Source organism: Delphinapterus leucas, chromosome 5 (genome assembly GCF_059928025.1).
Source record: "Delphinapterus leucas isolate spDelLeu-1000000601 "Yukka" chromosome 5, BTC_Dleu_Yukka2, whole genome shotgun sequence".
Lineage (NCBI taxonomy): Eukaryota > Metazoa > Chordata > Mammalia > Artiodactyla > Monodontidae > Delphinapterus > Delphinapterus leucas.
In genome coordinates, this window is record NC_143133.1 from 90,688,970 (window position 1) to 90,703,244 (window position 14,275).

The 14,275-nt window shown below is 38.4% G+C and overlaps 1 protein-coding gene across 1 annotated transcript; it reads right to left on the reverse strand.

Annotated features, from left to right (window-relative positions):
* Window positions 1-8,644: 8,644 nt before the first annotated feature.
* CXCL11 (C-X-C motif chemokine ligand 11) lies at window positions 8,645-13,614 on the reverse strand. The gene is made up of 4 exons (XM_022599542.2): window positions 11,996-13,614; window positions 11,272-11,398; window positions 11,091-11,163; window positions 8,645-10,866 (listed from the first exon to the last, which is right to left on the reverse strand). The coding sequence occupies exons 1-4, from the start codon at window positions 12,054-12,056 to the stop codon at window positions 10,825-10,827; spliced, it is 303 nt and encodes a 100-aa protein (XP_022455250.1). The 5' UTR covers window positions 12,057-13,614; the 3' UTR covers window positions 8,645-10,824.
* Between the last annotated feature and the right edge of the window lie 661 nt (window positions 13,615-14,275).

Genomic DNA, 14,275 nt, shown 5'->3' on the forward strand with positions numbered 1-14,275 from the left:
TGGTTGAGAGTCCGCCTGCCGATGCAGGGGACACGGGTTCGTGTCCCGGTCTGGGAAGATCCCATGTGCCGCGGAGCAGCTGGGCCCGTGAGCCATGGCCACTGGGCCTGCGCATCCGGAGGCTGTGCCCCGCAGCGGGAGAGGCCACAACAGTGAGAGGCCCACGTACCGCAAAATAACTAACTAACTAACTAAATAAACAAACAAACAAATAAATAAATAGATGTGGTGCATATATACAATGGAATATTGCTCAGCCATATAAAAGAATGAAATAATGCTATTTGCAGCAGCATGGATGGACCTGGAGGTAATCGTATTAAGTGATGTACATCAGACAGAGAAAGACAAATATTGTATGCTATCGCTTATATGGGGAATCTAAAAAAAAAAAAAAAAAAGATATGCACGAATTTATTTACCAAACAGAAACAGACTTAGAGAACGAACTTATGGTTACCGGGGGGAAGGGTTGTGGGGGAAGGATAGATTCGGAGTTCGGGATTGACATGTACACACTGCCATATATATGTATATATATATATATGTGTGTGTGTGTGTATGTATATATACACACACACACACATTTATTTGCTTTTGGCCGCGCCTACGCGGCACACAGAATCTTAGTTCCCTGACCAGGGATCAAACCTGTGTCCTCTGCAGTGGAAGTGTGGGGGTCTTAACCACTGGACTGCCAGGGACGTCTCCACACTGCCGTGTTTAAAATAGATAACCAACAAGGACCTACTGTATAGCACAGGGAACGGGGCTCAATGTTCTGTAATAACATAAATGGGAAAAGAATTTGAAAAAGGGTAGATACATGTATATGTATAACTGAATCACTTTGCTGTACACCTGAAACTAACCAACATTGTTAATCAACTATGCTCCAGTATAAAATTAAAAAACCCATAGTCATCATGTCACTCCTCTGCTTAAGACCCTCCAATAACTTACAGTTATATTTAGAATTAAATCCAATTTTGTATGCTGTTTTACTAGGTCTTCTATGATCTAGCTGCTACTGATTTCTCCAGCTTCATCTCACACTGTTCCCTCTCAACCACTGTACTCCAGTCACAGAGGCCTTTATACTAGCGATTTTCTGTATCTGGAATGCTTTTCCCCCGTTCTTGGTGGTTCCTTCTGGATGTTTGGATTTTAGCTAAATATTATAGTACTTTCTCTTACCAAACAATCTGGAGCAGCCATGACCTTATTTTAATTCGCTGGCATTTCTCACTCTCTGATATTTGCTTAGTTTACTTTTTATTTTTTTAATGTCTGTTTCTTCACATTCAAATATAAGCCCCCAAAGAGCAGGGACCTTATCAGTCTTATTCAGAGCTTATCCCCAGCAACTAGAGCATCACCAGGCATATGGAAGGTATTCAGTAAGTATTGGATGGATGGTTAGATGTATAAATTTTTCCAGACTTTAAGCAACGGCACAAATAAGAGTTATACATCTTCAAAAAGAATTTCCATTGACTCATCACATTTTTACATTAGGACATGGGTATTACTATTTCCTCTAGCTTTAGGAACCAAGTTTAACCTAAGAAAACTACAGTTTCCCCAGAAGTTAGCATAGATTCAGATAGGTAGAATCAATATAGGTATTCTCAGCTAGCCATAGGTCAAAATCTTTATTCCTAGGACTATGGGGTAAATATATAAAGGGTGGTACACCTAAACACTTTTAAATTATTCATTGGAGGTTCTCTGCAATTATGCATTGAATGAATGAAGGAATGCAAGTCTCTTCAGTGCATATTGCATATATGTTTGTGGGTGGTTTTGGAAGCAGAAGAATGAGGAGGGTTGTACTTGTTCTCATTATTATGTCTGTACTTCGTGTAGGGAACCAGGCTAATCTCAGGGGATACTGGGAGGGATAAGATCCATTGACTGTCCTTGATGGGACTTGCATTCTAATTGGAAAGACCAACAAATATGAAACAATAAATATCAACAAAAGAAACTCTATGATCAGTGACAAATGAGTGGTATAGACAATAAATACTATGGGGGTTCATAGGCGATTATATTCATTAAGACCAGGAGTGCTCAGATGAACCTTAAAGTATGGATTGTACTTAAGACAAGTGGCCAGGAAGGGAAAGCATATGCAATTAGAGAAGTGTCACCAAAAATGGTTTTGAGCAATGCCAGCCAACCAGTCAGGCAGGTTGGCACAATCTCCTAGGGATGGTAATACCTTGTTAGGATTCTGTAGTATCTGGTCCTCAGCTTTACAGGTCCAGAAACTGCTGAAATGGAAAACCTGCAACCCAGGATACTGTACTGAGCAAGAGTACCATTTAGGATAGAAGGAGAAATAAAAAAAACTTCTCAGACAAGCAGAAACTGAAAGAATTCATCAATACTAAACATACCCTACAAGAAATGTTGAAGGGTCTTCTCTAAATGGAAAAGAAGTAGAATCTAAGGGAAAGAGAGAATGCCAATAAAAAAGGCAAATATAGGGCTTCCCTGGTAGCTCAGTGGTTAAGAATCCGCCTGCCAATGCAGGGGTCACGGGTTCAAGCCCTGGCCTGAGAAGATCCCACATGCCGCGGAGCAACTAAGCCCGTGCGCCACAACTACTGGGCCTGCACTCTAGAGCCCGCAGGCCACAACTACTGAGTCCGTGTGCCTGGGGCCTGTGCTCCGCCTCAGGGGGGGCCACCACAGTGAGAGGCCTGTGGGCTGCAATGGGGAGTGGCTTCTGCTCGCCGCAGCTGGAGAGGGCCTGTGCACAGCAGTGAAGACCCAGTGCAGCCAAAAATACATTAAAATAAATTTTTAAAAAATGTTTTAAAAAAAGGCAAATATATAAGAAGGATTTAAGATTACTTAAATAAGCCAGTATGTAGATAAAAAGACAAAAAAATTGTAAAAGCAGCTATAACTACACTAAACAGTTAAGGGATAAGCATAAAGATGTAAAATACAACATTCTAATCATCCCGGGTGAACATGTCCTCAAAGAGTTAATTCTGCTAACCAAATCTATAAGAATCTAAGATGCAAATTAAAAAGACAGCTTATTCATTCTTTTTTTTTTAATGTGGACCATTTTAAAGTCTTTATTGAATTTGTTACAATATTGCTTCTGTTTTATGTTTTGGTTTTTTGGCCATGAGGTATGTGGCATCTTAGCTCCCCGACCAGGGGTTGAACCCGCATCCCCTGCATCAGAAGGCGTAGTCTTAACCACTGGACTGCCAGGGAAGTCCCAGTTTATTCATTTATAATGAGGACCTTCCAGTATCTGGAATGATTGGGTCTGATAACCAAGTCACACTTTTCCAGTAACAGAGTACCTGAGAAGTTGAATTAGTTATCAGATTATTTTCTGGTGAAAACAGAATCAAAACAAAGGACCATTCTCCTCTTATTTTGAATAGGGATCTGCTCAGGAGAGAAACCTTATAAGTGTGATCAATGTGGAGAAGAATTCAGAAAAAAATCAAACTTTAGAGACAACAGGAAGCCAATTATTACTTGTTATATCCACAGCCAACCTTACCTGAATCACTTGAATAAAAATTAAATTATAACTCTTTTAAAATTTATATTTTAATTTTTGCCAGGCTTTTGATATATTCACTTTTTAAAAAATATATTTATTTATTTATTTTTGGCTGCGCTGGGTCTTAGTTGCTGTGCGCAGGCTTTCTCTAGTTGCGGTGAGTGGGGGCTCCTCTTCGTTGCAGTGCGCCGGCTTCTCATCGTGGTGACTTCTCTTGTTGCAGACCATGGGCTCTAGGCGCACAGGCTTCAGTAGTTGTGGCTCGCAAGCTCTAGAGTGCAGACTCAGCAGTTGTGGCGCATGGGCTTAGTTGCTCTAAGGCATGTGGGATCTTCCTGGGCCAGGGCTGGAACCCCTGTCCCCTGCATTGGCAGGCGGATTCTTAACCACTGCGCAACCAGGGAAGCCCATATTCACTTTTTAGCGTTCACTGATCTGAGTCTAGTTTTGAAAGAAAACAGGAATCAAGGAAATAGTCCATCTCTAGTTTCGGTTTCATTTGCTGTTGGTTTAAGACTCTAACTATGGCATCAGGCCAAAAGAAACAGTCTGCCCTAGCAGACTTGTTACAGACCCAGAAGAAAAGCTTTTCCGAGAAACTAATGTGCTTAGAGGAAATTTCCTAAAAAGCGAGCTGGAGGAGTTCAGTGATTTCTGTAGACTGGGAATCCCCTCAGCCGATTTACATTACACCTTGGAAAGTCTGGGAGAGGAGGGCAAAGCTTTGCTCTTCATAGTTTTGACTGAGTTGCAAAAAGATTCTCTTAGCTAACAGTGTGGTAATACTGGCTACATGCTTGTGAGCTACCGATGTGTCTCATCATTCACAACCAGGGCAAAGTTGGTGATGTATACTTAAAATCATCATGCTTGGCAAAGCCTGAGAATAGCTTCTGTTTGTATGCATATTCAGACCCTGCAGCGTTTTGCTTTTCTCACACTTGATGGCATGATGAGATGGGCTGGGAATCCACAGATAACAGTATGTAGTTTTGTGTCTCACTTGCTCTATGGTCTTGGACAAACTGTTAGGTCTATCTATACTTCAGTTTTCCTATTTTCAAATATGCACTGTGGTATCTAACCTACATTAGATACTCTAATTCTAAAGTATAACAGAATTCTAAAGATGACAGATTATTAAAAAATAATTAATTGTTATTAAAAAGTCTAAATGAAGTTTTCACTGGCCAGCATTTCAAAAATATAGCCAGCTCTCTGGCCAAGTATCAGCTTATCTCCTGGTGCAACAGATAGTATTTTCTCTCTGGATGATGTAGTTATTCATGTGATCAGATGTGTCTGTTAGTCTTCAGCATTGACCAGCCATAGCATGCCTCTCCTGGTGGAACTGAGGGCTGGAATCATGCAGCATTTCCCTCTTAGGAAAGGGCTTATTTAGGTAAGCTGTTTTATCTTTGATGGATAAGAGTACACTGTGAATTTACAAAACAAGACACAGATGCCCATTTTTCACTTCTCTTCTTTATGCTATATAGGACCTAGCCTGAAAAAAAAAAAACAAAGGAAGAAAGAAAGAAATTCAAGCCATAAGAATTGGAAGGGAAGAAATAAAATTTTGCATAGAAGATTTTCTGCATAGAAACCCCCCACCCCCAATTTACTAAGTTTTAGAAATAATAGAATTTATCAAAGTGGATACCTAGAAATTCAATGTACTATGCTTTCTACATCAGTAACAAAATAATTTTAATGTTATTTTATAAAAAATTTACAGAAGCAACAATAAGTACTTGAAAACATAAAATACTTAGGAAGGAATGAAACTAACAAAAGGCAAGACTTATTTGCAGAATTTGCAGATGACTTTTTCTAAAAGAATGTCATGTAAAATAATGTTGAGATTCAATACAGAAAGATTACCCTTTTGATAAAGTTAAGCAAAACTGAAGTTAAATAATGCTTTGTTGAGCTGTGTGTATATAAATAAAACTAATTTTAAAAAGCAAGGGAGTGATGGGTGCACAACAATGTGAATGTACTTAATGCCACTGAACTGACACTTAAAAATGTTTAAGACAGGGACTTCCCTGGTGGCGCAGTGGTTAAGGATCTGCCTGCCAATTCAGGGGACACGGGTTGGAGCCCTGGTCCGGGAAGATCCCACATGCCGCGGAGCAGCTAAGCCCCTGAGCCACAACTACTGAGCCTGCGCTCTGGTGCCCGTGAGCGGCAACTACTGACCCGCACGCCTAGAGCCTGTGCTCTGCAACAAGAGAAGCCACAGTAATGAGAAGCCCGTTCACTACAACAAAGGGTAGTCCCAGCTCGCCACAACTAGAGAAAGCCCTTGTGCAGCAGCGAAGACCCGACGCAGCCAGAAATGAAGGAAGGAAGGGAGGGAGGGAGGAAGGAAGGAAGGAAAAAATGTTTAAGATAGTAAAATGTTATGTGTATTTTACCCAGATATTTTTTAACATCTTTGTTGAAGTATAATTGCTTTACAGTGTTGTGTTAGGTTCTGCTGTATAACAAAGTGAATCATCTATATGCATACTTATATCCCCATATCCCCTCCCTCTTACGTCTCCCTCCCACCCTCCTTATCCCACCCCTCTAGGCGGTCTCAAAGTACCGAGCTGATCTCCCTGTGCGATGCAGCTGCTTCCCACTAGCTATCTATTTTAAATTTGGTAGTGTATACATGTCAATGCTACTCTCTTACTTCGTCCCAGCTTACCCTTCCCCCTCCCTGTGTCCTCAAGTCCATTCTCTACATCTGTGTCTTTATTCCTGTCCTGCTCCTAGGTTCATCAGAACCATTTTTTTTTTAGATTCCATATATATGTGTTAGCATACGATATTTGTTTTTTTCTTTCTGACTTACTTCACTCTGTGTGACAGACTCTAGGTCCATACACCTCACTACAAATAACTCAATTTCGTTCCCTTTTATGGCTGAGTAATATTCCATTGTATATATGTGCCACATCTTCTTTATCCATTCATCTGTCGATGGACACTTAGGTTGCTTCCGTGTCCTGGCTACTGTAAATAGAGCTGCAATGAACATTGTGGTACATGACTCTTTTTGAATTATGCTTTTCTCAGGGTATGTGCCCAGTAGTGGGATTGCTGGGTCGTATGGTGGTTCTATATTTAGTCTTTTAAGGAAGCTCCATACTGTTCTCTATAGTGGCTGTACCAATTTACATTCCCACCAACAGTGCAAGAGTGTTCCCTTTTCTCCACACCCTCTCAGCATTTATTGTTTGTAGATTTTTTTGATGATGGCCCTTCTGACTGGTGTGAGGTGATACCTCATTGTAGTTTTGATTTGCATTTCTCTAATGATTGGTCATGTTGACCATCTTTTCATGTGTTTGTTGGTCATCTGTATATCTTCTTTGGAGAAATGTCTATTTAGGTCTTAATGTGCATTTTTGGATTGGGTTGTTGGTTTTTTTGATATTGAGCTGCATGAGCTGCTTGTAAATTTTGGAGATTAATCCCTTGTCAGTTGCTTCACTTGCAAATATTTTCTCCCATTCTGAGGGTTGTCTTTTTGTCTTGTTTTTGGTTTCCTTTGCTGTGCAAAAGCTTTTAAGTTTCATTAGGTCCCATTTGTTTATTTTTGTTTTTAATTCCATTTTTCTAGGTGGTGGGTCAAAAAGGATCTTGCTGTGATTTATGTCATAGAGTGTTCTGCCTATGTTTTCCTCTAAAGGTTTTATAGTGTCTGGCCTTACATTTAGGTCTTTAATCCATTTTGAGTTTATTTTTGTGTAAGGTGTTAGGAAGTGTTCTAATTTCATTCTTTTTTTTGCGGTACGCGGGCCTCTAACTATTGTGGCCTCTCCCGTTGTGGAGCACAGACTCCGGACGCGCAGGCTCAGCAGCCATGGCTCACGGGCCCAGCCGCTCCGTGGCATGTGGGATCTTCCTGGACCGGGGCACGAACTTGCATCAGCAGGTTCCCTGCATTGGCAGGTGGACTCTCAACCACTGCACCACCAGGGAAGCCCCAGAATCCCCATTTTATACAAAGTAAAATTCAAGGTTGTTTAGCTAGACATTTGATGTCCTTCATACTCACTTCACCAAAATAATTTAATTATTATTCCCAAAGCTCACCTTATACTTTCCTACCATTGTGCATTCCTTCATGACATTCCTCTGCTGTAAGTTCCTTTCCCCCTAGTTTCTATTGCCCTTCAGTCATTGTATTCTTAAATATTTGTCAAGGGGTCTGATATCTGCTAGGCACTGTACTGTGGGCTAGGACTAGAGTAGCTTTCTTATTGAGCTTACACTTGTGAGAGAGGAGATATTAAGGACAGTAATACTTCTTTACTTGCAACAGATAGTGTCATGAAAAAGTAGAGTGTTCTGAAAACAAATAGGACACCTAATCTAGTTGAGATTGAAGGGGTTGTTTCAAAGATGACCACTTGGAGAAAATGTCACTTAAGCTGAGATCTTATTGATGAATAGGCATTAGCTTAATGAAGGAATGGGCTAAGGGAATAGTCTGTGCAAATGTACTGAGGTGGGAAGGATCTTGGCTCAGGTATGTTAATTCATTCATATGTTTATTTTGCTGTGAAGAAATTTAAGTTTTTTGTTGTTTCTCAATAATAATGTATTGGTCTATGCTACTTTACTTTAAAAAATAAATATCTCAATCATATGTTTATTCTATGATATATAATATAGATATATAGTTCAAAAAATACCAAATTTATCATGTAGCTCTTACTCAGTGAATTTTTTTACTTTTAAAGATACTCTTAAAAAATATCACTGTAAATAGTCAAATAATAGATCCAGGTTTTAAAACTATCCAGGGAATTCATCTAGAAGTCCTATTTCTATGTAGAAATTTATATAGATTTGTGATATATGCATATGTAATATTTATACTACATATCTATATTATATATCATAGAATAAACATATGATTGAGATATTTATTTATTTATATACAAATCCCCTAGATAACATTTTGGTTTCTCATTATTTCTTGTAGGCACCAGTCAAAAAGTTAGTCAGTAGGAGGGCCTATTAGGTTCTAGGCAGCCTACTCTGCTATTTACTTTTCTGTCCATTCCCTGATCTGGTTTATGGTTGGCTCTTTGATATCGATGAAAAGGATACACCAAAGATGCATTTAAATTGTTCTTTTGTTTTCAAATAAACAGAAATACCTGATTTTTGGTAATTCTATAAATATTTTCATTTTTCAAATATATAGTTGTCTATATAAAGAGTGATGTAACAGCTAAGGTTTTTGTTTAAACATCTTTATTGGAGTATAATTGCTTTACAGTGGTTTGTTACTTTCTGCTTTATAACAAAGTGAATCAGTTATACATATACATATGTTCCCATATCTCTTCCCTCTTGCACCTCCCTCTCTCCCACCCTCCCTATCCCACCCCTCTAGGTGGTCACAAAGCACCGAGCCGATCTCCCAGTGCCATGCGGCTGCTTCCCACTAGCTATTTTATGTTTGGTAGTGTATATATGTCCATGCCACTCTCTCACTTTGTCACAACAGCTAAGGTTTTTGGATACACGCAGAGAAACCAATTCTGGCTAGCTTCAGCAGGAAAGGAATTTAATTGGTAGTTGAAGAAGACACAGGAAGACTGAAGAATCAGACTTGGAAAATATACAAAACCTAAGGGTGCTAGGTGGCAGGAAGGACTATAGCCAAAGTCATGCTACGGGAACGTGTTAGGAAGCCTCTACTATCAGACTTACACTGTTACTACTGCCACTTTAAATATTTCTTACTGATAGCATCTTTGTGGTGCTAGCTGGACTTCAAAGTCTAGGGTAGGAGTGGTCTGGCTGAGATCTTGTTCTGGCTGCCAGGGAGGAACTTCTTCCTTTGGCTTCTACCTTTTGGCTTCCCACCAAATCTCACATAATAAGAAATTTTCCCTGAGTAAGAAAGGAGTTTGAGCCTAGGAAGACCCTTTAAAAAGAGATAGCTGTCCTTCACAACTACTCATTAAAATATATTTCAAAACAATTCTGTGTGATGACAGGTAGCTGTATGCCTCTTGAAATACAAGGTAAAATTGTTCAAGGCATCTCACATTTCTTGAAAACATATAATTATTTCTGTTTTAAGAAGGGTTGTGGTAGTTTATTAGAGAAAAATTATTTTCTTTTCAAAGTGAAGCTATCATAGATATCTCTAAATTTTATAGTACAGGCATGACTAAAATAGATTAGATATGTATTTTTCTAAGAAAAAGAATCACAGAAAGTAAAGGTGATTGCCAGATATGCACGTATATTTATTTCAACATTTTTCTTTGGTAGAAAAAAGCATTTCATATATAAAATGTGTTCAAAACATTAGTATAATTTATAACAGTAGATAAAACCAAACTTCACGGTAAACACATACATTCTAATTGCTTCAAAATATCTCAATGAAAAAAAAGGGTGTTAAAAAAAATCAAAGGCTTCCCTGGTGGAGCAGTGGTTAAGGATCTGCCTGCCAATTCAGGGGACACGGGTTCGAGCCCTGGTCCGGGAAGATCCCACATGCCACGGAGCAACTAAGCCCATGCGCCACAACTACTGAGCCTGTGCTCTAGAGCCTACGAGCCACAACTACTGAAGCCCACATGCCGCAACTACTGAAGCCCATGCGCCTAGAGCCCATGCTCCGCAACAAGCGAAGTCACCACAATGAGAAGCCCGTGCACCGCAACGAAGAGTAGCCCCTGCTCGCCGCAACTAGAGAAAGCCCGCGCGCAGCAACGAAGACCCAATGCAGCCAAAAGTAAATAAATTAAATGAATAAAAAAAAAATCAAATCAAGACCAGAGCTACTAATTCTGTTATGAAATATTTGCACTCTTACCAGTTACCCTTAGCTTATAATTGTCTTCATAGTACATTTCATGAATTATAGCCTTTTTTATAAAACAAGATGGCGTTTAAGGACTTTTTCCAATTTTTAGGAAAAGGAATGTGGATTTGCATAAAAAAATACTTAGGGAATGTTCATGGATGCTTTTGACTTATGAGTCATGGTCTTGATTTCAGCAATAATACATATTGTAATATAAAATATAGGTCAAATACAGACAGATAACTTTTAGAGACAGAAATGTTTTCATAGCCACAGCAGAATAGTTACAAGCATCGAATCTCCTAGAAAGTTTCCTAACCTAGAAATGCATGAATGTTCATTACAACAGGCAGGAGAAAGTCAGTTTCCTATTGCAGAATTCTTATCATGTCAGTAGTCAGTTACACTTGTTCTACGTTTTCAAATCCTCCTTTCCAGGACTTCATACTTTTTGATATTTTAAAAAATTCCTTCTTTCAGCTTTCTGTAATGAGAAGATGAGAGTTTTACCACCTTGGGCTGTTCTTGTTTCCCAGTGATTTAGGAGTTGACATGCAAAAACATACAGCTAATTATAACCAGAGACCCCTTATCAAAACATTTACACAGGATCATAGCAGAACAATTCTGCAGTTGTCAATTTTATTTTTTCAAAAGATTTGTCTTGGATAAAACAGATTATAAAATGGAAGTAATCTGGCAACCTACCTTGATTATAACTTTTGCTTGCTTTGACTTGGTATTTAGGCATCTTTGTCCTTTATGTGTTTTCAGGGTGATACTGTTAAGGGAAGATCCAAAACAGTCTTAAATTTTGGATGGAAAAACATAAGAAAAACAAAGCAAAAAAGCCACCACCATTGTTATCTTCAGTGAGTCCATTACTTACATCACTTCTGTTTTGTCACAGCTGTTACTTGGGTAAATTATGGAGACTTTCTCAATATCTGCCACTTTCACTGCTTTTACTCCAGGGTGTGTGCAAAGACACCGTCCCCCTTTGAACATGGGGAAGCCTAGAACAGATCATAGCATCAGTTACTAATAAGTCTGATTGCAATCATATAGCTACGATTTATGTTATAACCTTGATTGAAGAATGTGGACCAGGTTTTCATTAAGGCTAAAGATAGTAATTTGTCAAATAGCACTCAACACTGCTGTTACTGGGAAAGGAGCTTCAGTAAGAAGTTGATGATCTTCTCTTTAAATTTGTAAGCAAACCATTAAAGAATAAGGGGAAGAATGAAAGACGTTTATTGGAGATCAAGCTTATTTGCCTCTTGCTTTTATGCTCAAGAATTTTTCCAGAAAGCTAATAACATTATCTCATATAAAATCTTCTTAGCAGACATTTAAAACTGTTGCTAAAGGCTCTTGCCAGATTTTGCAGCCAAATAAGAAATTCTATTAAAAATGTATCATCTCTAGTTTAAATAATCATCTCTAGTATTTTAAACATTTCCAATATCCTCTGCCAAACCTATAGTAACTTCTAATGTGTGAGGTTAAATAAAAATTTACTGTATCTTTTAGGATAAAAGTGGAAGAAAAGACATTTGAAGCATTAGAAAGGAAATTTATAGGTTGAGAAGTTAAAAAGTACCATATACCTTGAACAATTGTAGCACAGAATATCACAGCCAGGACTGTAGCCATGCCCTTCATATTCATGTTTGTCTGTTGCTGCTGCTTTGGCTTTGATACTCTTCTTGGAGGGAGTAGAAATGCTGATCATGGAAGAGAAGTCTTAATTGGCGTATATAAGGCATTTTATACACCAGCAATAGGAATTTCCCTCCTTGAGTCATGTTCCTTTTTCCCAATAGTTTCTATTTTGTCCTCATCTAAATATTACTGTCCCTTCCTTTTGTTACAGGGTTGAAAGTAATACGAATGTGAAAGCACTTTGTAGATAGTAGATAGTAAAGTGCTGTGTAAATATAGAATAGAGTACACCCACATGGGAACCAGCCTTAAGGTAGCATTTCCTAGAAATGTATTTAATTATTGGACTACCCTGGGCAGTGAAATTCTGATTGCCATTCATTCTTCCATTCAGGAATATTGTCTTCCTATATTCAGTCCTTTCACTCTCCATCCTTCACATAACTATATAAAAGAACATTCTTTTAAAAAATTATAAATTTTTGGACCTCCCTGGTGGCACAGTGATTAAGAATCTGCCTGCCAATGCAGGGGACATGGGTTCGATTCCTGGTCCAGGAAGACCCCACGTGCTGCGGAGCAGCTAAGCCCATACTTGACAACTACTGAGTCCATGCTCTAGAGCCCACGAACCACAACTACTGAGCCTGTGCGCCACAACTACTGAAGGCTGCATGCCCTAGAGCCCATGCTCCGCAACAAGAGAAGCCACGCAATGAGAAGCCCGTGCACTGCAACGAAGAGTAACCCCCGCTCACTGCAACTAGAGAAAACCTGAGTGATGCAATGAAGACCCAACACAGCCAAAAAAATAAATAACTAAATAAAGTAAAAATATATATATACTTTTTCTTTTGCTTTTAAGTCCAAACTCTTATATGTAAGGCCTATTTTATTTGACATCAAACGACCTTTTATTTCACCTTATTTATATTTTGCTGACTATAATTGCATGTCTGAAGAAGTCTCCTAAACAGCTGTACTTCTGAATTTATATACATTTCTTTTTGCATGTTTAGCAATTTTTACATGTATATATACGTCTCAAGCACTGTTATTTAGTACATAAAGCTGTATGAGTTGTGGATTTTTAAAAAATGATTGTCTTTTCTAATGTGATGTTTTTATTTCTTGGATTCTACTTCCACGTAACCCATTTTCTTTTTCTTTTTACCTTTCCCTCTTAAGCTTTCTAAATCTGTTTATTTTAAATATGTCACTTGCAAATACTTAAAAAGTCATATCAAAGGGAACTTTTTTTTTTTGCGGTACGCGGGCCTCTCACTGCTGTGGCCTCTCCCGTTGTGGAGCACAGGCTCCGGACGCGCAGGCTCAGCGGCCATGGCTCACGGGCCCAGCCGCTCCGCGGCATGTGGGATCTTCCCGGACCGGGGCACGAACCCGTGTCCCCTGCATCGGCAGGCGGACTCTCAACCACTGCGCCACCAGGGAAGCCCCAAAGGGAACTTTTAATAGGTGAATTTAATTATTTTCCGTGTAATTGGTAATCTGTAAGCTTTTTAAAATGTTTCCTTCATATATCTTTTCTGTATTAGTTTTCTTTGATTTCTTTCTAACTTTAAATATATTTTCTTTAACATTTTCTTATGTGATTTGAACAAAATACATTGTTTTGTGTTTTGCTAGTAATCTTAGAAAAAGTCAGGTTAAAAATTTGCATCAACCATAAATAGAATCTTCTGGTTCCTCCCTTTGTAAGATGAGAAGAATCACTGTAACTTTCTTGCAAACATTTCTTCCTATTTCCTAGTTTTGTTGGTATAATCTGGGGTTCATAGCTAGTTTACTATTTTCAGATGATTATTTCACATTGCTCAACATCTTTTTTGAGAATTATGATTACATTTTATTCTGAAATCATATATTTATTTAGACATATCCTACATTTAAATTATTTTATCAAAGACTACAAGTCTTTAAAACCTCTTTGTCTTTCTTTTAATTAATCTCAAAGTAGCTGGATATTATTTCTCTTTCTCATTCATTCATTCATTTAACATATATGATTCAAGGCAGATTTTCTCACAGGAAAACTGGTAAAGTATCAATAAAAGGAATATGTTCTTGGATTTCATAAATCCTTATCCATTATTTTTTCTTCACTTCAAGTTCTCAGGTAATCTGTAGATCCAAAATTATGCAGAGTTGGGACAGGAGGTGGTTTTGTGCTTCAACCTTTTTACTTCTTTATTTGAAACATACAA

What these genes read in the sequence shown, in the direction of transcription:
- CXCL11 (XM_022599542.2), bottom strand. Translation starts at nt 12,056, where the DNA reads ATGAATATGAAGGGCATGGCTACAGTCCTGGCTGTGATATTCTGTGCT. An exon ending in CTGTGCTACAATTGTTCAAG is followed by an intron (nt 11,399 to 11,995) that starts GTATATGGTACT and finishes GATCTGTTCTAG; the next exon opens with GCTTCCCCATGTTCAAAGGG. An exon ending in TGTGACAAAACAGAAGTGAT is followed by an intron (nt 11,164 to 11,271) that starts GTAAGTAATGGA and finishes TTCCCTTAACAG; the next exon opens with TATCACCCTGAAAACACATA.